Source organism: Camelus ferus, chromosome 9 (assembly GCF_009834535.1).
Source record: "Camelus ferus isolate YT-003-E chromosome 9, BCGSAC_Cfer_1.0, whole genome shotgun sequence".
NCBI classification, from domain to species: domain Eukaryota; kingdom Metazoa; phylum Chordata; class Mammalia; order Artiodactyla; family Camelidae; genus Camelus; species Camelus ferus.
Genome location: NC_045704.1, coordinates 7176831 through 7203776, shown reverse-complemented (window position 1 = coordinate 7203776; position 26946 = coordinate 7176831). Strand labels below are relative to the sequence as shown.

The following is a 26946-nucleotide window of genomic DNA, read 5'->3' as shown; positions in this document are numbered from 1 at the left end:
TGAAAAATAATTTTCTTCTAAAGCTGAGCTTCAAAGACCAGATATGAACATAAGTATTACAGGAAACATAGAGCACACAAGATGGTTTCTAGGAACAACAAGATGGTTTCTAGGAACAACATTGCCAATGTTCTATAAATGACTGAATGTAGTCACAGACCCTGCATAAAAGCTGGGCATCTAAATCTTCATTTTCCCTAGGAGCACTTACATTAAAATTATTTTGTTGGCATTCCTATTATTTTTCCTTAATATAGTACCATACATTGCCCATTTTAAGCAGATTAAAATGGCAGTAAATTCATGGGTTTTTTAAAAATTAAAGCATAGTTGATTTACAATGTTCTGTTAGTTTCTGGTGTACAGCATAGTGATTCAGTTATACCTGTGTGTGTGTATATGTGTGTGTGTGTGTGTATATATTCTTTTTTTATAATAGGTTATTACAAGATATTGAATATAGTTCCCTGTGCCATACAGTAGGACCTTGTAGTTTTATGTTAATTATAGTTTGGAGAACCAAGACAAAATGTAGTCTTCATATGAATATAGGCTCAAAATGATGGCTTTGAATCCAGAATGCCTTTCTCAATTTTTTTCTGATTCTACCATTTTTCACATACTAAATGCTTATATTTAACATATTCCCCTATCACTCTGTTTATGCCTCTGTGGTTGGACTCTATTCTCTCTGGTGTGTTCAGAAATCATTGAAATATCTGAGTGGAAGAGGGCTTTGTATTTGTTCCATTCTCTAACTTCCAGCATAGAAGTTTATTTTTGAGACATATAGGTGATGCTGTGGTCATTATGAAAACAGTATGGCAATGCCTTAAAAAATTAAAAATAGACTTACCATGTGACCCAGCAGTCCCATTCCTGGGCATATATCCAGAGGAAACTCTAATTTGAAAAGATAAATGTACCCAAATGTTCAGAGTAGCAGTATTTACAATAGCCAAGACATGGAAGCAACCTAAATGTCAATTGACAGATGATTGGATGAAGAAGTTGTGGTATGTATATGCAACGGAATACTACTCGGCCATAAAAAATAATAACATAATGCCATTTGCAGCAACACAAGTGGACCTGGAGATCATCATACTAAATGAAGCAAGCCAGAAAGAGAAAAAAATACCATATGATATCACTTATATGTGGAATCTTAAAAAAATAACACAAATGAATTTATTTTCAAAACAGAAACAGACTCACAGATGTAGAAAACAAACTTATGGTTACCAGAGGGAAAGGGAGTCGGGAGGGATAAATTGGGCTTTTGGGATTTGCAGATACACACTACTGTATATAAAATAGGTACACAACAAGGAGCTACTGTATAGCACATGGAACTATATTCAGTACCTTACAATAGCCTATAATGAAAAAGAATATGAAAAGGAATTTGTATATATGTATAACTGAATCATTATGCTATATACCAGAAATTAACATGGTAAATAGACTATAATTCAATTTTTTTTAAAGAGAAAAATATAGGGGAAAGGGTAATGATTTGCTTTATTGATATATTTCAGGTTGGAGCTGGAAAAGATAGAAAGATGGGGAAAAAAAAGATGGAAAATCAATGAGTATTAACACAGGACAGTAGTTATCCAAACAATCCATCCCAAAGTTTAGTAACAAAAATTATAAAGTTAGTATCTCAAATGCTCCAAGTTTGACAGGGACTCGTAATATCTGGTGCAGTCGGATGGGCAGTATGGAAAGCAGGTAAACATTCCTGACCAGTGACCATGACCTTTGCAGAAAGCCCCACTGGGGAAAGTGTTTATTTATGCAATACATTTGTAAGCAGTTTCTCTCTAAAGTGAATTTATGAATGTGTGAAAACTTTTGACCATCCTGATCCATTCCTAGACTGAGACAACCTCTCCAGAAAGTGTGTTTGGGCACGTGAAATACAGTCAACACCATCTAGAGGCCAGTTATTATATATCTGAGAGCATTTTTATGTTTGTTAATTTTCCCCATTCTCAACAGCATGAGCGTTTTTTAACATTGATCATAGAGAGAATGAAGTTATCATAAGCAGGAAATAAGTGAAGTAAGTTCCTTGAGAAAATTGAAGATGACATTTAGATTCAGATGCAGATAATAGCTTTAGCCAGAGTCAGGACCACTTCTGCAGAGGTGAGAAAGGAAGAAGGCAGTAGGATATAGCTGCTTATGAGTAGGCAAGGGGAAAGGAGCAAAAACAGAAGTATGGACTTACGATGAGTGAGCAGCTGTGTAGAAAGTGGGAAAGGTCTGAGTGGATTTGGGAACGGGTGCATGAGTCAGAGCTGACCAGTGGCACAGAGCAAATATGAGGAAACCAGTTAGGATTTGGGGAACAACATTCAGGCAAGAGTTGATAACTTGGAATAGGAGAGTAGTGTCGGAGCTCACTGACTTGGTCAAGGTGGTAAATCCAGGGGGTGAAAATAATGGAAGATGGACAGGATGTGTGGGTGGCTGCATGATGGGTTTGATAGAGAAAGGACTGAGGGATCTGAGGTTCCAGCCTTCTCAAAATGTTGGCAGGCAGTGCCACCCACTAAAACAGGGAAATTTGGGGGTCTGGGCAAGATCATGGGCCCTTCTTAGGATTTTTGTATTGAAGTTGATGCATGGGATTGAGGAGAGGTGAAGATTTAGAACAGTTTTGGAGGAACAGTGGAGAATCTGGCCAGCTAGAGAAGCAACCAGAAGGAAGAGACTGTGACTCTGTGTCATAGCCATCAATATGCTTAACGACTCCAGCTGCCCACATCAGCCCCGATATGAAAGAGCAGGTTACCTCTTGAGGTTGTACAGGACAGCGAGAACAGGAGGACATGGGGGGAAAGACTTTTTCAGTATCTGACTAATAAAAGAGGAGGGTCAGCAGATACAGTGAAGGTAGAAAGGGTGGGATGATATTCATGGGTATATTAAGCTAGGAAGTGTGACTTTTCAAGCGTGTCCACAAGTAACTTTGAGATAGTAGTATTCATTATGACTACATTACACGAATAATATTAATAAATAACTTTTGTTGAGCTACTCGTTATCTGCTTACATGGCATAGAAACTATTATGGCTGTCATTTTTCAAGAGATGTCATTTTTCAAGAGTAGGCTGAGTGCAGCCAACATATATGTTCACCAAACTCACTGGGTCTTCTCTTGGGCACAGAGCTCAGCCTCATTTTCCTGCCCATGCACACAGGGTTGGCCCAAAGACCAGTCCTTGTCAACAGAATGTGACTAGAAGTCATATATGTGGAAGTGGGTGTGACTTCTCCACTTCCTCTTGTTTCCTCTTGGTCACCTAGACAGTGCCAGGGGAGCCTTAGAGCCATATATTGACCATAGAAGGCATTTTGGTCCCAGAATCACTGTGTGGTGCAGAGCTCACTGCCTATACACAGGAACGTATCTATGAATGAGAAAAGCTCATCCTCTGATAAACCATTGAGATGCTGTACATTTGTGAAATAAGCTAATTTTAACTTGGGCTAACTTATATCTTGAGGTACAAAGACATTTTACAACTCTTCCAGAGTCACAGAGTGATGCACTACCCATGCGATGATAACCAATGTGTTAAGCCTCAGCAGTTGTATCTCAGAGCCTGACTCTTACCTGATACAAATCGTTCCTCTCCCAGTAGAAGCCAAGAGTGGGTTGGGGCTGAAGGACAGAGCCACCACAGACCTCAGGGCTCTGTAGCCACCCAGGTCCCTAGAGAGATTACAGAAAACTCCCACTGGCTGAGGCAGTGGGTCCCTGACAGTCTACAGGCTGCAGTGCCTTTCTCCTACTTGGCTCTAGTGTGCTCACATGGAATGGGTACGTATAGGTTAACAGACTAACAAGATGCACTTAATAATTGGCTGAAGATGTATTTTGTATGCAGATTGCAATCTGCCCTAAATAACCAATACTACAACTGAGAAAACTCAGCACTGATAACATGTTTACATTAATTTTAAATATGATTTTTTATGCCAAAGTTATTGGACTTATGAAAGAACCCTTATATTTTAGAAACACATTCTGAAGAGATTATACATTGAAATACATGATGTCTGGATTACAGGTTAAATAATATACTAATGTGGGGGGGTAGATGAATCAAGACCAACCATGAAATGATAAATAATAATGGAATATTGCAAAACACTGCAGTCATTCCCATGCCAAAATGGCATTTGTTCTGCTGTTCTCTTTTTGAGATTGATTCAGATTCAGATAGGAATTAAACATATGTCAGGATATGAAGTAAGATATATTAAATAGTTAAAAGTGTTGCTCAAAATTGGACAGTATATTTAACTATACAGACAGGAGATGTTCTCCGTGAAGACCACTGTCAGAGACCCATCTTTGTACTCCTTTAAGGTGGCCAGCATCCTTCTATCTTCCTTATCACAACACTATCTTGGGTATTTGTTCTGTGTTGACCAAGCATACGCAGGCTGACAGTACAGAACTGTTTATAAAGCTTCAGTTTCCAGTGTCCCCATTGTGTGTCTAAATGACTCTGCAGTGGTAGGTACCTTTAGTGTTTTTTTTTTTTTTTTTTTTAGGTTAAGAGTTATGTAGTAGGTACCTTTGGATTGGTGGATTTGAGAGCATCTCGAAAGGTACTTTCAGGCTCTGGGACACACTGAGCTTCACAGAGTCTGAAATTCACATCTTCAAACCCTTGGGTAATCAGTTACAAATAATACACCTCAAACATCTGTGAGTGCACCCTCTTTAAGAAGAAACGCCCATCCTCAGTCTGTGGCCTTAGTGTTGATGTTTCCCAGCAACCTTCACGGTGTGGCTTTCTCCTGGACGTCAGACGCGGAACATCTGGGACCTATGCCTGTGGCTCTGTGGGAAATACATTACCCAGAAGGCTGTGCAATGGGTGGCTGCGACGATCAGCCAATTCAGTCAAGAGAAGACGCGCCTCCGTGTGAGGTAATAGCGTTGGGGCGGGACTTCCGGCCTCCACGTAGTGGGCGTCATTTTGAACGTGCTGTGGGGCGTTTTCTCAATTCAAAAGCTTCAGATACCGGGAAGAGGTGACAGGACTGAGGAGGTCCGAGAGGAGGCGCTGTCACCGCTGCACCGAGGCGGGTTCGAAGCTCCGCGACGCCGCCCAGGGACCCCGCCCCAGGCCTGGAATACGGACCGCCGCTCGCGGTCTCCTCTCTTCTCCCGCTGCTGCCCACCTCGCTGCGCCCTCAGACCCCGATGGCGGCGGCCGCGCTGAGGGACCCGCCGCAGGTGAACGCGCGTCCTCCGGGCCCGCACCGCCCTCTCCCGCCGGACACGAGAGCCCTGAGTGCGGGGCGCCTGCTCGCGTGCCTGCGGCCCGGGCGCCGGGGTCCAGGCCTGGGAGGCGGCCGCGGGTGGGGCCGTGTTTCTGACAGACGGCGTGACGGCGCGGGGAGAGGCCCCCAGGCGGGGGACCCGCAGGTGCGGAGGCGTGGAGGGCGGGCTGAGCCAGATCTGGGGTGTAGCAATTCTCCATTCTTAATGCTAGGAGCAAGATGCAGCAGGGTGAGAGTCAGGCGTGCAGTGTTGTTGCATGAAAAGTTGGCCAACTATTATACAGGTAATATGAGGTTTGAATCCCAGTTGGGAGGTAGTCTTAACCAGGCATAATATCCCTCTGGCTTGCAAAGAAGGGAACAAACTACTGGGATAAGGGAGGAAGCAGGCAGCACAGGAGGATTAATTGCAAGAGTCGTAGTGAATGTTGATGGACCAGAGTGACCGCCCTGGATGTGTGAGAAGTGGTTGAATTCTGGATCCATTTTTGGAGAAGGGCCTCTCGGAATTGGGGGTGTTGCTCTTGGTGAGAGAAGGGAAGTAGTGAGGGATGACCCCAGGGTTCTGGGTCCTAGTAGGCGACGGATGGGGACGTCCCTCTGGATGGGGACGTTAGTAGTAGGTTAATTTTCCTTGGCGATTCTGTAAGTTTATTTCCGCTCTTAAGAGTCTGAGATGTTTCAGAGAAGAGTGAGTGTAGGCAACAAGCGGGCAGCTGGACAGGCAGGTCTGGACAGCTGGGGAAGTCGTTGAGGATGGAGACTTTCAAAAATGATGGCCGTTATGTGCACCAGGGTGAAGCTGTGGATCACATTTAGGAGGGGAACGCAGGTTACTGTGGCAATGCTATTAGTAGGTGGAAAAGATGGGTGTGTGCTATGTAGTGGCTCTCTCGCTGAGTGCCTGGTTGGGTTTGCTGGGCAGTGCAAACGCAAGCGAGGTGGAGAAGTGGCAGTGGGAACGGTGTGGGAGAGGAGTTGATCGGGCAGGTGGCCAAGGCTTCCATGAGATGAGTGGACGAGAGATGGCTGGGGAGACGTAGCGGGAACTGAGACAAGATGGCAGGGAGGCTGGGAGTGCTGCTTATTTAGCACTGAATGTCTTCTCCAGAATTTGTTTGGCAGGGAGATCTTTAGGGCTGTTTTTTTATTTGTTTGTTTGTTTTTCTTTTAAACGAAGGTTGAGTGAAGAGAGGAGTGTTGTGGCTACTGAAAGGACAAAACTGGCAGTAAATTCACCTGTGGTTCTGGGTGGATAATATTGAAGCAAGGATTAGAGGTAGGTGGGGAGATCTAAGCAGCATTTGTGGCTTTCTCTGGCATTGGATCCATCAGAGAGCTGGGGTTGTACCAAATCTTACTTGAATTTCTCAAGCATTCTCTGGATGCGGAGTGCCAAATGTGAGGGTATGTTCAGGGAGAGTCCTATAGTATGGTGCAAGGAGGTGGAAGGCTATGAAATTCTGAGAGATTCGGTCTACAGAGGATGTGCACATCAAGAGGAAATGTGAGCTGATGGCCCCAGGGCCAAGGTATTGAAGATTTACAGATGAAGCATGAGTCTATATTTACACTGGGCTGTGTCTGGATTCCCACAGTTGGGGAGATCCCAGGGGAATTGCTTGGCTGGAGGGACAAGACATTGCAGGCCAGGCCCAGAGCTGAGATGGCATCTGTGTGCCCCTGTCTGTTGTTGCTGAAGACTGAACACAGTGATTAACGGGCAGTGAGCAGACTGCGGGCATCAGTGGCACCAGGGCCTGGCATCCTCTGTCAGGTGGGAGGTCTGGTGGAGGGTGGGAATGGCATAGATGTGTGGGGAGTTGGATTGTGGGTTGTCAGAGGGAGAACGTTCAAGATTTCGTCTGTCTCCTTCATGACAGGGTGGTGTGACCTTTCTGGATGTTGCTGTGCGCTTCTCCTGGGAAGAATGGAGGCTCCTTGATGAGGCTCAGAGACACCTGTACCTTGATGTGATGCTGGAGAACTATGCACTTGTATCCTCACTGGGTAAGACCTTTCTTCTCCCCAGTGCCCTGGTCTAGGCTCTGTATCCTGCCTCACCCTCCTTTCCGAGGGAGGTGCTCCATCCTAATCACGTGTGTAGGCACTGCTTGCTTCCCCAGCTTTCTGGGAAGTTGTTGTGGCACGTAGAAGGCTGGATTAGAAGGATTCAAGGTCAGCAGTCGTGCAGTAAGGCTGATGGATGCACCTTGCTTGCCCCTTCCCTGGATGGGGCAGTGTGTCCAGATCCATGTAATTTCTGTGGCCCCTCCTTTAACTGACAATTCCTTGTGCTTGCCTGTGTGTGGAATTGCAGCCATTGTCATGAGGGCTACTTTCATGGGCTGTGGGTTACTGTTCAGCTCTATCCTGTATAGTTCTTTTTGTGGTGTTTGGACTTCTCTCCCTGTTTCATCTTGACCCAACTTTATTGAGATACAACTAACACGATTATATGTATTTAATATATATAATGTTATGATTTGATATACATATACTTAATGAAATAATTACCACCATAGAGTTAATTAACACACCTCTTACCTGACATAGTTACTTTTTTTCTTTTCTTTCTTTTTTTTTCAGTGAGGACACTTAGGATCTATTCCTTTAGCAAATTTCAAGTTTACAATACAGTATTAATATCTATAGTCACTGTGGTGCACATTAGATCCTCAGAACTTACTTGCATTATAACTGAAAGTGTTTTGGCCAACATCTCCCCATTTCTCCAGCCCTCAGTATCTGGCATTCTACTTTATGGTTCTCTAAGTTTGTCTTTTTTTGTAGATTCTATATATAAGTAATATTATACAGTATTTGTTTTTCTCTCTGTGACTTATTTAATTTAGCATAATGTCCTTTAGTTCCATCCTTGTTGTTGCAAGTGGCAGTTTTTCTTTTTTCATGGCTGAATGTTCCTGCATGCATGTGCATGGGGGAGTTACGTGTGTGTGTGCATGCGTGTGTGTGTGTATGCTGTATTTTCTTTATCAATTCATCACTGGTGAACGCCTTAGAAAGTTTCCATATCTTGGCTATTCTGAATAATGCTGCAGTGACTATGTACATGCACATATTTTATGGAGATACTGATTTAGTTCCTTGGCATATATACCCATAAGTGCGTATGGTGGATCATATGGTAGTTTTTTTTCCCAATTTTTTGAGGAATATCCATGATATTTTCCATGACTGCACTAATTTATGTTCCCAGCAATGGTGTTCAAGGGTTCCCTTTTCTCCATATCCTTGCCAACATGTTACCTCGTTTTGATAATAGCCATTCTAACAGGTGTGACGTGACATCTTGTGGTTTTGATTTGCATTCCCTTTGATGGTTAGTGATTGTGAGCACCTGTTGACCATTTGTAGCTCCTTTCACTCCAGTAAGTGTTTCTTTTGCTGTTTACTAATTTTTTAATTTGTTGAGTTCCAGTTGTTTATTTTGGCTTTTCATGTCATATTGAAAAAAAATTACTGTCAGGAATAAAGTCATGAAGACTTTTCCCTATGTTTTATTCTAGGAGTTTAAGGTTTCAGGTCTTCTATTTGTCTTTAATTCATGTCAAGTTCTGTAAGATGGGGATCCAGTTCCTTTTTTTTGCATGTGGATATCCAGCTTTCCCAACACTATCTATTGAGGACACTCTCTTTTCTCTATTGTGTGTTCTCTGTGCACTTGTGAAAGATTAGTTGACTGTCTATGCGTGGGTTTGCTTCTGGGCTGTCTCTTCTGTTCCATAGTTCTGTCCATTTTTATACCAGTACTATACTGTTTTGAATACTATAGCTTTGTAATATAATTTGAAATTAGGATAGCAGTGTTTTTCATTTTGATCTTCTCTCTCAAGATTGCTTTGGCTATTCAGGCTCTTTTGTGCTTCTATGCAGATTTTAGGTATGTTTTTTCTATTTCTGTGAAAAATACCATTGGAATTTTAATAGGAATTGCATACAAACTGTAGATTACTTTGGGTATTATATCATTTTAACAATATTAATTTTCCAATCATGTATACAGATATCTTGCCACATATTTCCATCTTCTCCATTTCCCTTCATCAGTGTTTCATAGTTTTCACTGTACACATCTTTCTGCTCCTTGGTTTTATTCCTAAGTATTTTATCAGTCTTGATGCTGTTATAACTGGGATTATTTTCTTCTCAAATAGTTCATTGTTACTGTGCTGAAACGCATGATGTTTTTCTTTATATATTTTTATTGACGTATAGTCAGTTTACAGTGTTGTGTCAATTTCTGGTGTAGAGCTTCAGTCATACATGAACATACATACATTTGTTTTCATATTCTTTTTCACCATAAGTTACTACAAGGTATTGAATATAGTTCCCTGTGCTATTCAGTATGAATTTGTTGTTTCTGTATTTTATATATATTAGTATCTGCAAATCTCAAACTCCTAATTTATCCCTTACCACCCTCTCCCCCCACCACCTCTTAACCATAGGTTTGTTTTCTATGCCTGTGAGTCTATTTCTGTTTTATAAAGAAGTTCATTTGTCTTTTTTTTTTTTTTTAATTCTACATATGAGTAACATCATATGGTATTTTTCTTTCTCTTTCTGGCTTACTTCACTTAGAATGATGATCTCTAGGTTCATCCATGTTGCTGCAAGTGGCATTGTTTTGTTCTTTTTATGGCTGAGTAGTATTCCACTGTATAAATATACCACTTCTTCTTTATCCAGTCCTCTACTGATGGGACATTTAGGTTGTTCCCGTGTCTTGGCTACTGTAAATAGTGCTGCTTTGAACATTGAGGTGCATGTATCTTTTTGAATTAAGGTTCCCTCTGGATATATGCCCAGGGTGGGATTGCTGAATCATATGGTAAGTATTTTTAGTGTTTTGAGGAATCTCCATACTGTGTTCCACAGGTGATTTTTCTGTTGATTTGTATCCTGCAACTTTTTGAATTTGTATTCTAGTTTGGTGGAGGAGTCTTCAGGGTCTTCTATACATATGACCATATCATTGGTATAGATAACTTTACTTATTCATTTCAGATTTGGATATCTTCTTACTTTCTTTCTGTTTTCTATTCAGCAATGCTGAATAGAAGTGATAAAGAAGTGGCCTTGTTCCTGATCTTAGAGGATAAGCTTTTAGCTTTCACCATTGCAAACTTTGTAGGCTGTGACTTGTCATATACGGTGCATATTATGGTAAAATGCATTCCTTCTGTAGCTAATTTGTTGAGAGTTTTTATCATGAAAGTATGCTGAACTTTTTAAAATGCTTTTTCCATATCTATTGTGATAATCATACGGTTTTTATATTCCATCTGTTAAGGCAGTATATCACGTTGAATTGTGTATGTTGAGGCATTCTTGCATCTCCGGGATAAATCTGACTTGATTAAGGTATATTATTTTTTTATTGTGCTTTGAAGCACAATATTGTCTTGAGGATTTCTGTTTATGTGTTCATCATGGATGTTGGGCTGCAATTTTTTTTCTTGTAGTGTCCTCGTAGTCTTTGTAGTGTGAGGCAGCAGGTTAATGCTGGCCTCATAAAATGAGTTTGGAAGTGGCTCGTCCTCTTTAATTTTGGGAGTTTGTGGATGATTAGTGTTAATTCTTCCTGAAATGTTTGATAGAATTCACTGGTGAATGTATCTGGTCCCAGACTTTTCACTGTTGGCAGATTTTTGGTTACTGATTGCATCTCCTTACTAGTTTTATGTTTATTCATATTTTCGGTGTTCTATCAGTCTTGAGAACTTGCGTCTTTGTAGAAATGTATCCATTTCTTCTAGGTTATCGAAATTTGTTGACATTTAAATGTTCATAGTAGTCTCATGGTCTTTTTTGTTTCTGTGGTATCAGTTGTAATATCTCTTTTTCATTTCTGATTTTATTTTAGTCTTCTCTTTTTTTCTTAGTGTTTCTTAAGGTTTGTCAATAGTTTATCTTTTCAAAAAATATGCTTTTTATGTCCTTTATCTTTTCTATTTTTCTAGATCTATTTCATTTGTTTATTTATTAGGTTTTTTTCGGCAGGGAGGTTAATTAGGTTTATTTATTTATTTACTTTTAGAGGAAATACTTGGGATTGAACCCTGGACCCCTTGCTTGCTAAGCATGCACTCTACCACTTTACCTATACCCTCCCCACTATTTCATTTATTTCTTCATTGATCTTTTTTTATTTCCTTTCTTCTATTAAATTTGTTCTTTTTCTAGTTCCTTAAGGTATAAATTTAATTAGTTTTTTTGAGTTTTTGAATTGTTTTGCTTGTTGATTTATCATTTTATTTGTTTAGATTTATTTTTTTATTAAGCTACCATTGGTTTATAACATTATATAAGTTTTATATGTACATTATATTTCTCCTTCTGTATACCTTACAGAAAATTTATTTTTCATTCATTCTTACCGTATGGTTGATTCATTTAACCTTGTGGTGATCACTACTCTGTTCTCTGTATCCCTGTATTTAGTTTGGTTTGTTTGTTTTTATATTCCCTATATGAGTGCATCATACAGTATTTGTCTTTCTACATCTGATTTATTTCACTTAGCATACCACCCTCAGGGTCCATCCATGTTGTCACAAATGGTAAAATTTCTTTTTTTTTAATGACCGAGTGGTACTCCATTGTGTTTATTGTGTCTGTGTGCGTGCATGTGCGCATGTGATTGACACATCTTTATCCATTCATCCGTTGGTGGCACTCTTGTTTCCATATCTTGGCTAATGTAAATAATGCTGCAGTGAACATAAGGGTGCATTTTTTTTTCAAATTACTGTTTTTGTATTCTTGGAATATATACCAACTAGTGGAATAGCTAGTTCATATAGTAGTTCTATTCTTAAATTTTTTGAAGAATCTTTATTCCTTTTTCTGTATTGACTGCACCAATTTTCATTGCCACCAACAGTGTATGAGATGGGGAAGGGTATAGCTCAAGTGCTAGAGCACATGCTTAACATGCATGAGGTCCAGGTTGAATCCCCAGTACTTCCTCTAAAAATAAATAAACCTAATCACACCCCCCCAACAAAATAAAATAATTCAATAATACAATAGTTAATAAATAAAAATATTTTTAAAAGGCATAGGAAGTACTAAAACAAACAGTGTATGAGAGTTCCTTTTTCTCCACATTCTCATCAACATTTATTATTTCTTGCCTTTTGATAATAGCAATTATAACACAGATGAGTTTTGATCATTGTGGTTTTGATTTGCATTTTCCTAATAAGTAGTGATGTTGAACATCACTAGTGTGCATTTTGGCCATCTGTATGTCTTTTGAAAGATTTCTGTTCAACTCCTCTGCCCATTTTTTAATTGGATTGTTTTTTGTTGTTGTTGTTGAATTGTATCAATTTGGGGGGGTAATTATGTTTATTTACTTGTTTATGTCTTTATTATTTTAATGGAAGTACTGATTGAACCCAGGACCTGGTGCATGCTAAGCATGCATGTACCACTGAACTATACTCCCCCCTGCCCATGAGTTCTTTATATATTTTGGATATTAACCCATTGTTAGAGATATCATTTACAGATACCTTCTTCCATTCAGTAGGATGTCTTTTCATTTTGTTAATGGTTTCCTTTGCCACGCAGCTTTTTGGTTTGATGTAATCCCATTTGTTTATTTTTTTCTTTTGTTTCCTTTGCCTGAATAGACATATCTAGAAAGGTATTGCTAAGACCAACATCAAAGAATGTACTGCCCATTTTTTTTTCTAGGAGTTCTGTGGTTTTCGGTATTGCATACATGCCCTCAGCCAGCCTGTTTTGTTGTTCTTTATGATTTCTATCTCTTTGTTGAATAACTTGTTAGTCTATTTAATTGCCTGACTGTGTTTCCTTGCAGCTCAGTGAACTCTGTTAAAACAATTGATTTCTTTGTCTAGCTCTTCACTGATTTCTATTGCTTTGGAATTTGTTTCTGATAAATTATTGTAGTTCTTTGATGGTTTTATCTTCCTTAATTTTCTTGTGTTTCCTGTAGCCTTGCATTGATGTCTGCTGATTTGATGGTGTAGTCATTTCTTCCAAATTTCATGGTACAGTTTTGGTGGGAAAAGACCTCCACCTGTGGTTTATGCAGCAGCTTGGTGGGCTGTGGCCAAACTGGCTCCAGTGGAGGCCAACCGTGTGGAATCCGTACCGCTTCTGCACCTGATGTCAGCCTCGGTGAAGGTAGTGGGGGTCTTCAATACATGAGGCTGAGGGTGTCTGCAACGGTGGAGAAGGCTGAAGGGGAACTCCTGATCTCTTTCCTCCCATGGAAGGAGGACCTTGTGGCCAAAGGGATTCCTCTTGTTGCCCAGTGGCTCTTGGGCTCCCTGTTGGTTATGGTGGCGCTGGCGTCTGACGCGCGGGCACCTGTGGAGTAGTGGGGTGTTGTGTGAGGATCCTTGTAGTCTGACAGCGGTTCTGGTTCTGGGACATTGGATGGCTCGATGGCTCCCAGTGCTCTCGGCTTTGGTTTGTGAGATGTGGCTGCACGTCCAGTGACCATGACATCTGTGTCAGGGTGCTTGTGTCGAGACACTAGTTTTTGGGATTTGGCTGGCCTACAGTGAGGGTGTCTGGTGTCTGTGACCACTGTGTGCACAATGCAGCAGTGGAGTCAGGGTCTGGGATGCAGGCACACATGGAGCAGGCACAGCTCTGGGGGTGAGGATATGCACAGGTTTGGGGGATGTGGCGGCCCTCATCCTGGATCGGCACAACAGCAGCTCCTTCTAGGGGTCGGGCGCAGTAACCTCGTATTCACCAGGGCATGAGCCATAGTGATGGCTTTTAGTTAGCGCAGTAGCAAAAGCTCCAGTGTCCTCTGGAAGCAGGCAACCGGGGACTGCAGCGGTACCCGCCCTGTGGCAGAGAGAGATAGCCCAGCCCCTGTTTCCCAGCCCCCTCCAAGTGTCTTTGCCAAAACAGTCTCCAGCAATCCTGTCTGTGTGCTTATTCTCTTACGCTCCACCGAGTTGGATTCGGTTCTTAATTGAGCCCTCCAAGGCTAATTTCACTCACGGAATTTGAGCCGATTGTGTTGGGTGTTAATGGTGGTGTCTCCTGTTCTGCTCTCTTGTGGACATCGCTTGCCTTTTGCTCGTTTCTTGGTCCTCTGTGTGCAGTTGCTTTGGAACAGTGCTAGCATTCACTTGTCCTATTTTTCATTCAGTACTTGCATCCTGTTGTCCCATTTAGCTGCTGAACTAGGGTTTATGGGGATGAGTCCTTCGTATATCACAGAATGGATGTGACGCCAGCCGTAGCCGGGTAGACTCAGAGGAGCCTAGCCCTGATGCATGGTAGCTGTGGAAGTGTGACATCAGCTATATTTAGAGCATACCAGGAACCTGTTTAACCAGAGTTTTGGTGCCGTAACCAGTGACCACATACCATTTCTATCTTTCCTTCTCCATTGTTCACACTCTGCTGACTTATCATTTCTGCTGTTTACTGTGACTCTCATCCCAGGGAAGCTCTCCACCCCTGTGGACTCCACATCTCACCTGTTTCTCTCACTGCTCTTTCTGTAATACTTTTCAGCACTGGCCTTCACTTGTGCCATGAGATGTTCACATATCCTTAAAATGACCTTGAAGACAGATCGATTGCAGTTGGGTTTTTATGGGCATGGATGTAGACTTCTGTACAGCCCCAAGTAAACAGCAGAAAAGGTCCTGCAGGAAGCCGTTGGGAGAGAAAGAAGTGAGTTGTAGACTCTGCCTCTCTTCCTTGTATCATACCCTCTGTGTCCTTCCCCTGGTGAGGTCTCCACTATGCTGTGACCTTGAGACCCAGTAATGCACAACAATCAGCTGTTCCCTCAACTGAATTCCAACCGTCTTGTCTTGAAAAGCATCCCCTAGACTCAGACCTAGATGAGACAGATGCACATTTGTGGTGAGTTGGCCCGTCCGTGTATCAACAGGTACTTGACCAGCGTCTCTTTCTGTTCAGGTTGCTGCTGTGGAGCAGGGGATGCAGAGGCACCTTTTGAATGGACAGTTCCTCTGGGAGGGTCACAGGCCAGGACTCCCAAGGCAGCTTTGTCTTCCCAGAAGACCCATCCCTGCGAGATGTGTGGTCCAGTCTTGAGAGACATTTTCCACTTGGCTGAGCACCAGGAAACACGACACAGCCAGAAACTATTGAGGTGTGGGGTGTGTGCGAAACACTTTGATTTTAGTGCAGACTTTCAGCAGCACCAGGAGCAACACATGGGAGAGAAGACCTTCAGAAGCAGCATAGACAAGGCATTGTTTGTGAAGAGCTGCAGATTCCATGTGTCGCAGAAGCCATTTACTTGGGGGACGTTTGAAAAGGACTTCCCTGCCATCGTGGGACATCTACAGCAACAGACCCCTCAAAGTGTGGAGAAGCCAAACCCAATCTCCCAGTGTGGGTCAACTTTAAAAAGCCAGATAAGTCATCATGCCTGGGGAGAGTGCAAGAAAACCCTCAGCCCCAAAGACACACTTGTTCAGGACCAGGGTGTCCACACTGGAAGACGGTGTTTTGTGTGCAGTGAATGTGGGAAAGCATTCAGGTACAAATCCTCGTTTGTTGTGCACCAGAGAGTCCACCCTGCAAAAAGCCTTCATGTGTGTGGTGAATGTGGAAAATCCTTTAAGCAAAGCTCAACCCTCAGTCAACATCAAAGCATTCATCCTGGGGCAAGGCAGTACAAGTGCAGCAATTGTGGGAAGTCCTTAAATCACAAATCTGTGTTCATTCATCCCCACACATGGTGCAGTGGAGAAAACAGTTACGTGTGTAGTGAATGTTCGAAATCTTTTTCCTCTGGCTCAGCCCTCAGTTATCATCAAAGATCTCACACAGGAGAAAGGCCTTATGAGTGCAGTGACTGTGGGAAATCTTTTATCTCTAGGCCTGCCCTCAGATATCATCAGAGATCTCACACGGGAGAAAGGCCTTATGAGTGCAGTGACTGTGGGAAATCCTTTACCACTAGCTCTAACCTCCATTATCATCAAAGAGTTCACACGGGAGAAAGGCCTTATAAATGCAGTGAATGTGGGAAATCTTTTAACAATAGGTGGGTTCTCATTCAACACCAGAGAGTTCACACAGGAGAAAGGCCTTATGAGTGTACTGAGTGTGGGAAATTGTTTAAATACGGATCCCAGTTGAATCAACACCAGAAAGCTCACACTGGAGAGAAGCCATTTAAGTGCACTGAATGTGGGAAATGTTTTAACAATAGGTGGACACTCATCCAGCACTGGAGAGTTCACACAGGAGAAAGGCCTTTTGAGTGCAGTGAATGTGGAAAATCCTTTAATCGAAGAAATAACCTCGTTTTACACCAGAGAATTCACACAGGAGAACGGCCTTATGAGTGCAGTGAATGTGGGAAATCTTTTACCTTTAGTTCCAGCCTCCGTTATCACCAGAGATCTCACACTGGAGAAAGGCCCTATGAGTGCAGTGAATGTGGGAAGTCTTTTATCTCAAGGTCTGACCTCCATTATCATCAGAGAGTTCATTCTGGAGAAAGGCCCTATGAATGTAATGACTGTGGGAAATCCTTTATCCAAAGAAATAACCTCATAATACACCAGAGAATTCACACAGGAGAAAGACCGTATGAGTGCACCGAATGTGGGAAATCTTTTACCTGTGGTTCTACCCTCCATTATCATCAGAGAGTTCACACTGGAGAAAGGCCTTATGTGTGCAGTGAATGTGGGAAATCTTTTATTACCACCTCCAAACTGCGTTGTCATCAGAGAAGCCACGCTGGAGAAAGGCCTTAAGAGTGCACTGAATGAGGGAAATTTTACAAGGAAGTCTAACCTCTTTCAACATCAGAGAGTTCCCACTACTCAAAGGCATAGATGTGCAGTTTCCTTGTACAGTGTAAGGGTCCTGGAGGAAACCTGAGGAGGAGCCATCTGTCTGAATTGAATCTCATACATGTGAGCATGCAGAGTGGGGAGGTTCCCTGTGAGTTTCAGTTATGTGGGAAGTGTGTATGGCTGTGTTACACTTTGGAACATGCCCATGGCGCTTCGAAGATTTATGTCACTGACATCTCTGTAGTCAAGGCCATTTCACCTGTACCACCTGGCAAGCCCACACCGTGTGCATCAGTCACTTCCCAGTGCACTCAAGGAAGCTGATTCCTCTTCTCCCATGTATTGGCCAAATTAGGAGTCACTTGAGCCCTAGCAGATCCTTCCCTTCGCTTTTGAATACCTCGAGCAGGGACCTGACCCAGTGTTGGTCCGTAGAACATCATATGACTTTGCTGGCAGCTTTCCAACAAGGAAAACAATTTTCAGGGACATGTTGGGTCATGTGATACTTGCGATGAGTTTTTCTGTCTTGCAAGTCCTGAACTCCAGAACTCTCTGCCACACGTTCCTTTGGCTTGAACGATAACAATGGCCTTATTCTTCTAAGTCCTTATTCATCTTGGGAGCTCTGTTCCTGTGTAGGGTAGTTTCTAAACAGATTTGTGCTCTGTTTTACGGGTCTCACACTCTGTGCCTGAGGAGGGACAGTATGATTGCAGAAAATAACTTGACACTTTTGACCAAATTTGTATTGCTGCCCAGAGCCTCTTAGGAGAAACTGCAGGGCTTTCTGTTCCTCCTTTGAGGTTTTTAAGGAAACTCGGGTGACTCTGTGGAGGGGCAGGTGTTAGAATCTTAAAATAGTGCTTCTGAGAGCAGCATGAATTCCTTTTTCCAGAGTAGAGATCACAGAGTGTTCCAGCACTGTTGAGGGGATGTCTTCTAGAGGTCGACAGCTGTGCTCCCTGGCATCCACGGTTCATTGGGTAGTTTCACTGGTTCCAGAGGAAGCTGTAATTGCTACAGAACCTCTGCTTTAGTAGGTAGTGGAGGAGACTGCAGCCAGCTAGATGGAATGTGCCTCTTCTTAAAGTTCATCCACAAATGTCTGTTTGACGATGACTGTGCAAGATGAGTGTGTGCACAAGTCTTAGGGCCTGTAGGCATGTTTGTCTTGTGTAGCTGAAGACACGGTCAGAGAGGTTACCCAGGAAGTTTTGTGGATTGCTGTAGCCTCACGGCCCTTACTGCCCAGGCAGGAAAGAAAAGAGAAAAGGGAACTTATATTCTGAGGAGGTGACCCTCTGGGTCCACGCAGCCTTCCTCCTGACTTGCATGGAGATTTTCATTTTCCCCATATCTGTTGCCACTGAGCCAAGACCAACCCCCAGAGGGCACAAGGAGAGAGAGGGTGGAGTCAGAACAGGGCTGCCAAACCTATTTTCCATAAAGAGTGGGACACAGAAGTTTTTTTAAATCTTGAGCCAGTTTTTAAAGCTTTATTGAAGTATGGTTTACATGTACTCAACAGCTTATATTGAAATTACACCATTTGAGAAGTTCTGATGTAGGTATATGAACCTGTGAAAACATTATCCTCATCCTGATAATGACCATCCCTGTCACAGTGGATGTATGTCATGTCCTTTTAGAATCTCTCCTTGCCTTTCCCACCTCACCAGATAACCACTGATTCACTTTCCCTTACAAGAGATAACCTTTGCATTTTCTTTTATTCATACAGTTTGAATCATAAACGGTTTATTGTTTTCTTTCTGATTTCCTTTGTATTTTGTGATTTTGAGGTGTTATTTGGGTAACTCACCTTTTTTTTCCCCCCGAGTAATATTCTTATCTTTGGATATGCTGCTGTTGTTTTAATTATCCATCTCTTTATGGGTCTTGAGGTTATTTCTAGGTTGTGACTACTGGAAATAAACCTGTTACAAACATTTGTGTCAGTTTATATGGATATATGTTTGTTTTATCTTTTGTCCATAACTTAGAGTGGAATGTCTGAGTCACAGGGTAGATCTGAAATGATTGTACTCTTTTGCATATTAACCAGCAGTGTTAAGCTCCATTTATTCCACATCCCTGCCTGTGCTTGATGTGGTCAGTCTTTTATATCAGCTTTTCTTAAGTGTATAGTGCTATCTCAGTGTGTTTTACTTTCATTTTTCTAATGATTCATGATCTTGAGCATTTTTCATGTCTTTATTTGATACCTGTATATCATTTTCTTGTGCTATTTCGATTTTTGTTATTTGCTTATTTTTTAAATGTGCATTATGGCTGTTTTCTTTTTCATTTACAAATAAGACTGAAACAAAGACATATGTGGGATTTTACTCATTCTTAAATGGAGTGAATAACATTTGCTGTATGGAATAATTGTTTTTAATACAGGTAGGATATTTCCTCATTATTTTTCCTTAAATTTTTTGTGTCATCCACAATGTCATGACCATAGACCCCATGTACGTTTACGTTAAGTCTGCATTGTTAACATAATTTTTGTCACTTAAGTCCAGGCATTCAGTAATACAGTAAATGTAGCCCTGCTTTGTAGTGTTTGCCAATTTCTGAAGTGTAAATTCTCCCACCACTAATTTGGAAAGCACTCAGAGGAGCTGAAAAAATCTACTCGAGGTCCCTCAGGTAGGAAACTCTGCTTGGTGTGAACAGGAGGAGACTTTCCCAGGCCAGGCAGACAGTAGCTGCAGGGCTGTGAGCCAGGTGGAGGTGCAGAAGCCTCACAGGTGAGAGTTGTAATTCTGATTGGCCAGAGAGAACGCAAGTCCCTGAAGACCCTGGAAGTGGTTAGTGGAGACCCTAGTTGGCCTTGTTAGTGAGAAGGTATCAGAGCAGTCACACTATTCTGAGCTGCCTCCTCTGATTCCACGTGTTACCTTGCAAGGGAGTCTCACCCTCTGAACTCTCCAAGTTCTTTTCATCTCCCTTTCTGTAAGTGTTGACTGTTTGCAATTGTATTTACCTTCTATAGATTTTGCCACCAATTTAGGCTGCTTTATCAGACAGCTGGACTCTAGGACCACATGCTGGATGTGGGGCCATTGCCTGCCTTCCCGGTTGGGGCAGGGTCTTAGAAGAACTGGGGCTAGGGAGTGTGCAGGGCAGAGTTCTGGGTAATTCTTTCTCAGCTCCACACCTAAAGAGGGAACCTGATTACATCTTTCCTCCCAGATGCACGTGTCAAGTCAGTGGGGACACCTGGGATCAAAGGTTGCATCTGAAAAGGGACACAGAGGAAGGGGCTGAACCAGGTGGAGTACAGGTGTGGGGATGGTGGAGGACCACAGTAGGGGATGTCAGACCCGCAATGCTCGCTGGCAGAGTACAGGGACTGCAGGGGACATCTACCATGTGTCTGCACCCTGTGGAGATTCAGGAAGGACCTTCTGAGTCACTGCTTGATCTCACAGAGAAAATTTGTTCCAAATAATATCAGTAATATATTCCACTATATATGCTTATGCTTATGCTTATGGGTGTGTGTGTGTGTGTGTGTGTGTGTGTGTGTGTGTGTGTACACAGACTCCAGTGGCAGTGGCTGCGCTGAGGGACCTGCCTCAGGTGAACGCACGTCCTCCGGGCCTGCACCGCCCTCTCCCACCGGACACTAGAGCCCCGAGTGCGAGGCGCCTGCTTGCGTGCCTGCGGCCCGGGCCCCGGGGTCCAGGCCAGGGAGGCGGCTGCTGGTGGGGTCCTGTTTCTGACAGTATAATGGTGTGCGTGTGTGAGAAAGAGAGAGAGGGTTACAGGTGGAGGAGGGCCCTGTAGATGCAAAGGCTTGGAGGTCACATTGAGGCTAGAGGGGTCTGGAAACCTGGGGTTGTGACGGAGTCCAAACACGTTCTGCTCTCCACACTACAGGCCAATAAATTGGGAGACGAATTGTTGGGGCAAGGCATTAAGACTTTATTTGGAAAGCCATCAGACTGAGAAGATGGCAGACTAATGTCCTGGAGAACCATCTTCCCCAAGTCAGAATTCAGGCTTCTTTTATACTAAAAAGGGGAGGAATGTGGTTGGTTGTTGCAAACATCTTGGTGTCAGAATCCTTTGTTCTTGCAGTGTCCAGGTAGTGTCCATGATGTTCCTGTAAATAAGACAAATGTTATTCTCTGTTCTGCAACTTTTTATCTATATGAATGGAAAAGTGTTATATCCTTAAAGGTCAGAGCCTTGATAATGGGCTCTCCTGTATATTTCAGGCTCTAGGCAACATTCTTTTACAAAAGATGCAGAACCAGCAGGACTAAGCACAGGAAACTGAGCACAGGGTTAGAGCTGCCATAAACATAAAGGTGCCATAAACATCCATCTGAAGGTTTTTGTGCAGACATGTCTTTAACTGCTTTGGGTAAATACCATGGAGCTCTGTGCTAGATTACATGACGAGCGTGATGAGTTTTATAGGAAGCTGCCAAACTCTTCCAAAGTGGCCGTACAATTTTACATTCCCACCAGCAATGAATGAGAGTTTCTGTTGCTCCATATTCTCACCAGCATTTGGTGCTGACAGTATTCTGAATTTTGGCCATTTCTAACAGGTGTGTAGTGATATCTCATTGTTTTAATTAAAAAAATCCCTGATAACAAATGATACTGAGCATCTCTGCATATGCTGTTTTCTGTTTGTATATGTTCTTTCGTAAGGTGTCTGTTAATGGTTATATAAAAGAACAAAAACAGAACAGATTTATTAGCCCATTTAAGTTAAGAGAAATTTTTTAAACCACCTAAAATTTAGTTGCTCCTAGAGAATTCAAATTAAGATTCATCATAGCATCACATACTTCAAGTTTATAATAATATTTTACTTTACATTAATAGTCAATAAATTATTAAATAACAATAAATGATTTATTGGGGCTAGAGTTTAAGGAGTACCCGACTGTTGATAAAGTACAGATTAGTTACCATGAATTTATGCTAACAAAAAATATTTCTGGAAGGATACACAATAATTGATAACACAACTTGTGTATTACAGAGGATGGGGAGTGGAATAGAAGAATGAGGAAATAACATTTATTTTATGTATATGCACTTAAATCTCAGAATTTTCTGAACAAGAAGTTTAGGTTTTATAGTACACATTGAGGAAACAATTAGGAAAATACTGATAAACCAAAGTTTAAAAAGTTTGTGTGTGTGTGTGTATGAAATTAATCAATACATGCAAATAGAAAGATATAGGGGAATTGTAATAAAGAGAAATTATATAAGTTAATTTAAATAATAACCAGACATATCATTTAAATGAGAATCACAAAATTTGGGTAATTAATGGAGACCACAAAATATCTTTGAATCCTGGGCCAGTTGTAGTCACATGTCTCACCCCCATTAAAAACTCCAGTCATTCAGGAAAAAAATCTAGCCTGTCTCCTGTCTTTTCCAGAGTGGTTTCTGTGGAAGGACAGTTAGGGAGTAAATTAGGCACATCTTAGTTTCAGGGGAAGTGGCAGGAAAATCCCTACCTCACAGCTCTGTGGCTTAAATTTTGGAGGTCAGAATGAGCCCAAGTTATCACTGCTCAAAGAACGAGTGGGGCAGTATCATTAGAAATCCTCACAGATAGGAATTTGGGAAGTTTGGGTTTATCGTGGAATTTATGCCAGGACATTGGACGAGATCACCAATAAAATGTGTGTAGATTGTGAAGACAGGTGACTAATGATTGAGCCCTCAGGAATTCCATTACTAAGTGGGAAAAAATGAAGAATCAGCAAATTTAAGTTAGAAATACAGAAATTAAGGGAAGAGGGCCTAGCTCAGTGGTAGAGTGCACGGTTAGCATGCGCGAGGTCCTGGGTTCAATCCCCAGTACCTGCAGGAAAGAAAAGAAAGGAAGAAATCTCATTCTTCCCGCCCAAAGTAAACCAAAAACTTTTAACACAAAAATTATCAATGCTGTCAAGAGCTACTGAGAAATTTAACCAAAATTTTACACAGGACTGAGCTGTTACGGAAACGACAGGCCAGCCAGAAACAGGCACCACTCGGAGGGCGGGAGCACTCAGATGTATTACGCCGCCGGCGGGCTCAGAGGGGCTTCCGCTCCGAAGCTCTGAGCACCTCCAAGACGTGCACAGGAGGTTTCATAGGGTTAATTACAAGTAGGGGTTATTAGCCAATAAGGCTCAAACAACAAAAATTAAGGAATCAGTACACTGGAGCTTATCAATTCGGAACAGATCACGTTACTGACACTTGCTGAGCTTGGATTTACGAGTTAGCTCGTTAGCCCAGTAAACTGACACTAAACTTCAGATTTACAAGTTAGCCCGGCAGAACTCAGATCAGTAAACCGACACTTACCACACTTAGATTTGTGACTTAGCTCGTTAGCCCAGCTGGGCTTTTCCTTCACAATATGTTTGGGAGTTTTTCGTGATATTGAATTTGTGAGGCTAAAACTGCGTATGGAATGAGTGAAGAATTATGTAAGAGTTCAGATAATAGAATTAGAGAGGAAAACAGCTTTTAAAAAAGTTGAGTTGTAAAGGGTGTGAGAAATGGTAGAATCAGGAACTGTTCTGGATGAAAAAGTGAAGCATAATTGTTTGAAGGTGTCCAATATTTATAGTTATTTTTAAGAGATTCAAAGAGACTGAGTAACAATGATGGGGAGATTATTTGTTAAGAGATTTGATAAAACAGCTTGTCTTCACCAAGGGTTTTTAAAGACAATGGCAGCTCTGGAAGGAAATACTTTCTAGATGATGTTGAATATAAATGTATCTTCACAGAGCGGGCTGAAGGATTTGTGTCAGCACTCCCTGCTCTTAAGTGGCTTCCAGGCCATTAAACTTTGCCCTAGTATTTCAAGGTGGGTGGTGCTCAGACTGACATCCCCAAAATGCATTGGATTCTTCTCCTTCCTCTGCTGGGTACTGCAACTCCTGATAAATACCTTTCATTGCTATGAATAGACTGGACCAAGAAAGGGGAAAAACAACTACTGAAAAAATTGCATATATACTATTTTTTCAGTTATTTCAGAACAACATGGTGCATTCATGTTGTTCTTCATTGACATTCAGTGTTATGGCCTCATGGTCTGCCAGTGGCTCCGTGGTTCTCCCATACAGGCACAAGCAGAGAATCCAGCAGGTTCACAGAAATAGCCTTTCCCCTAGACTTCCCCATGAGACCGAAGTAGCCTTCTCATCCTGATGAATATGTTGTCTCCTTTTACCTTCTCCCTTCTATTTTATCTTTTTGGATAACCCTGGTTATGAACCCACACTGTGGTCTGGTGAACGCCTCTGCACACATGTTTTCAGGCTTCATCCCTTCCTCCCTTTGGTGGTGATACCCAGGTCCCTCCTCAGTTTTGCTTTGCCTACAAGACAAATTAAGCTCCTGGGCCGTAAGTTCTCTCTAGAACATCCCACCATTTATTTAACCAACTTTGTGTATTTGTAGGCTTACATTCCATGTCATTCATCTTCTGGAATATTTTTATTAAAGACTGAGGAACAGTGATTATAACTGCTTCATATCGCATCTAGAGTATAAAAACATGAAAGCTACTCATAATTATTCAAAAATAATTTTCTATAATTTTATAATGTTCACTAGAGGTTCAGGGAATTTTATGATAGTATAGAGAATGTTCTGGATTTAGGAGTTTGGGGTATAAAAGCACTTTAACTTAAATTTTAGGCTGACACTTAAAAGATTTATTTGAATTTACAAAGCATTGTGGGGGAAAAAGATGTTTCACTTGGAGAGAAAAAGACCTGGGAATACCCTGAGGTATAAAGTCACATGTGGGATTTAGAGAACTGAAGGAAGACTACTGTGCTTTGGCATAGTGTGTGATGAGAAGAGTGTTGAGGAAAGAAGCAGAGAAAGTAGGTGAAGGCTTCTTTTGCCAGGAATCAGAGGAAATCTCAATGATCAGAATGATCAGAACTTTCTGTAGGGGAGGTGATGGGTGTATAGGGGCTTAATTGGGGTAGTAATCAGTATCATAAATGATAAAAAGTCTAAGCATTCAATTCAAAATTTACTTTATTAAATTCTAAATTTTAGCACTATTTGAGATTTGTTTTTTTCTTTTTTCATTTTTCCTTTTTGTTTTTTTTTCTTTTTTGTGTGTTTATTTTTGTTTTTATTATTTTGATATTTATTTTAATCTAAAGCTTTTTTTGTTGGCAATTGTTCTTAGAACCGATGGATTTACAGTATTTAATGGGCAGCTTTTGGAAATTAAGCTTTTACGAAAGTCAGCTTTAGAAATTACTGTGATCCATTGGCACCTGGAGGATACTTTGAAAAGTTGACTGCTCTTTTCTTCTTTATTACCTAACTTTAGTAAGTCACTTGCCTTTTGTTACCACTATTTTTAACATAATACTTGTCGTATGTTGAAGCCCTAACCTACAATGTGACTGTATTTGGAGACAGGGCATTTACAGAGGTGATTAAAGTTAACTGTGTGCCCATACTCCATAAAGGTTTCCCTACGTCGACAAAAATTAACAATCAAGAAGAAAGAAGGGAATTTTATTTGAGCCAAATTGAGGATTATAATCCAGAAGAGAGACTCAGAAGCTCTGAGATCTGTTCTGCCTGTTAGAAGTTGAAGGCACAGTCATATACATTTATGAGACAAAAGATCGTAAGTCAAAATGACATTGACATTTTACATAAAGTTCATCAAAGTTACACAGACCAAGTAAGCATGTCCAAAGTGAGCAGCAAGTCACCATGACCCCCAACAAAGCTAGGAAGGAACACTAATATTTTAAGAAGTTAACATTGCTAGCATCAAAAGGAAAAAATTGATCTTTGCAGTCAAGAAAGCATTTCTATCTTTGAGGATGTCTGGCTAATGTGTGATGCAGATGCACCATGCACACTAGGGAGGGAAGGAGGGGCCAAAACAGAAAATTTTATGTTTAAATTTTCTCGTCCTGCCTTAAAATATAAATTGTATGTCATCACTTATAAGAAGAGGGATAGACACCAGGAGTATGCCTACAGGGAGAAAAGGCCATGTGAGGACACAGGAAGAAGTTGGCTACCCAAGAGCCAAATCCAGAAGCCACAGGAGAAACTAAACCTGTTGACACCTTCCTCTTAGACCTGAGCATTCGGAACTGAGAAAATAACTTTCTCTTGTTTGAGTCGCCTACTCCATACCTTTGTCAAACCAGTTTCCTTTGCCTGTTGCACAGCAAGCCAAAGGCTGAGACCCTGAGGTCTGCAACAGAGAATGTTTATTCACAAGGCACCTCCCCAAAGGCGAGGGGCTAGGGATATTTATGGGATAAACTGGGGTTGGGAGGGGGCTGTCACTGAAGATAAGAAAAAGGTGCAGCACCTTTTTTACAGTTTACAATAGCTGAGACATGGAAACAACCTAACTGTCCATCAACAGATGACTGGATCAAGAAGGGGGGTGTGTGTGTGTGTGTGTGTGTGTGTGTATGTGTGTGTGTGTGTGTGTGTGTGTGTTGGAGTATTAGCCATAAAAAGAATGAAATAATGGCATTTGCAGCAACATGGATTGACCTAGAGATTATATTAAGTGAAGTAGGTCAGACAGAGAAAGAAAAATATGATGTTGCTTATATGTTGAATCTAAAAAATCCCCAAAATTTTATTTAGAAACCAGAAATAGACTCATGGACATAGAAAACAAACTGGTTATTGGGTGGGGGAGAGGGAGGAGGAATAGATTAGGAGTTTGTGAGTAACAGATACACACTACTGTATATCAAATAGATAAACAACAAGGATCTACAGTATAGCACAGGG

At 41.6% G+C, this 26946-nt stretch overlaps 1 protein-coding gene across 1 annotated transcript; it reads left to right on the top strand.

Annotated features, from left to right (window-relative positions):
• Nucleotides 1-4589: 4589 nt before the first annotated feature.
• Nucleotides 4590-19094, top strand: LOC116665962 (zinc finger protein 256-like). The gene is made up of 3 exons (XM_032487442.1): nucleotides 4590-5462; nucleotides 7201-7327; nucleotides 15281-19094. Exons 1-3 carry the CDS (start codon nucleotides 5238-5240, stop codon nucleotides 17098-17100), a joined length of 2172 nt encoding a protein of 723 aa, XP_032343333.1. The 5' UTR covers nucleotides 4590-5237; the 3' UTR covers nucleotides 17101-19094.
• The last annotated feature ends 7852 nt before the right edge of the window (nucleotides 19095-26946 follow it).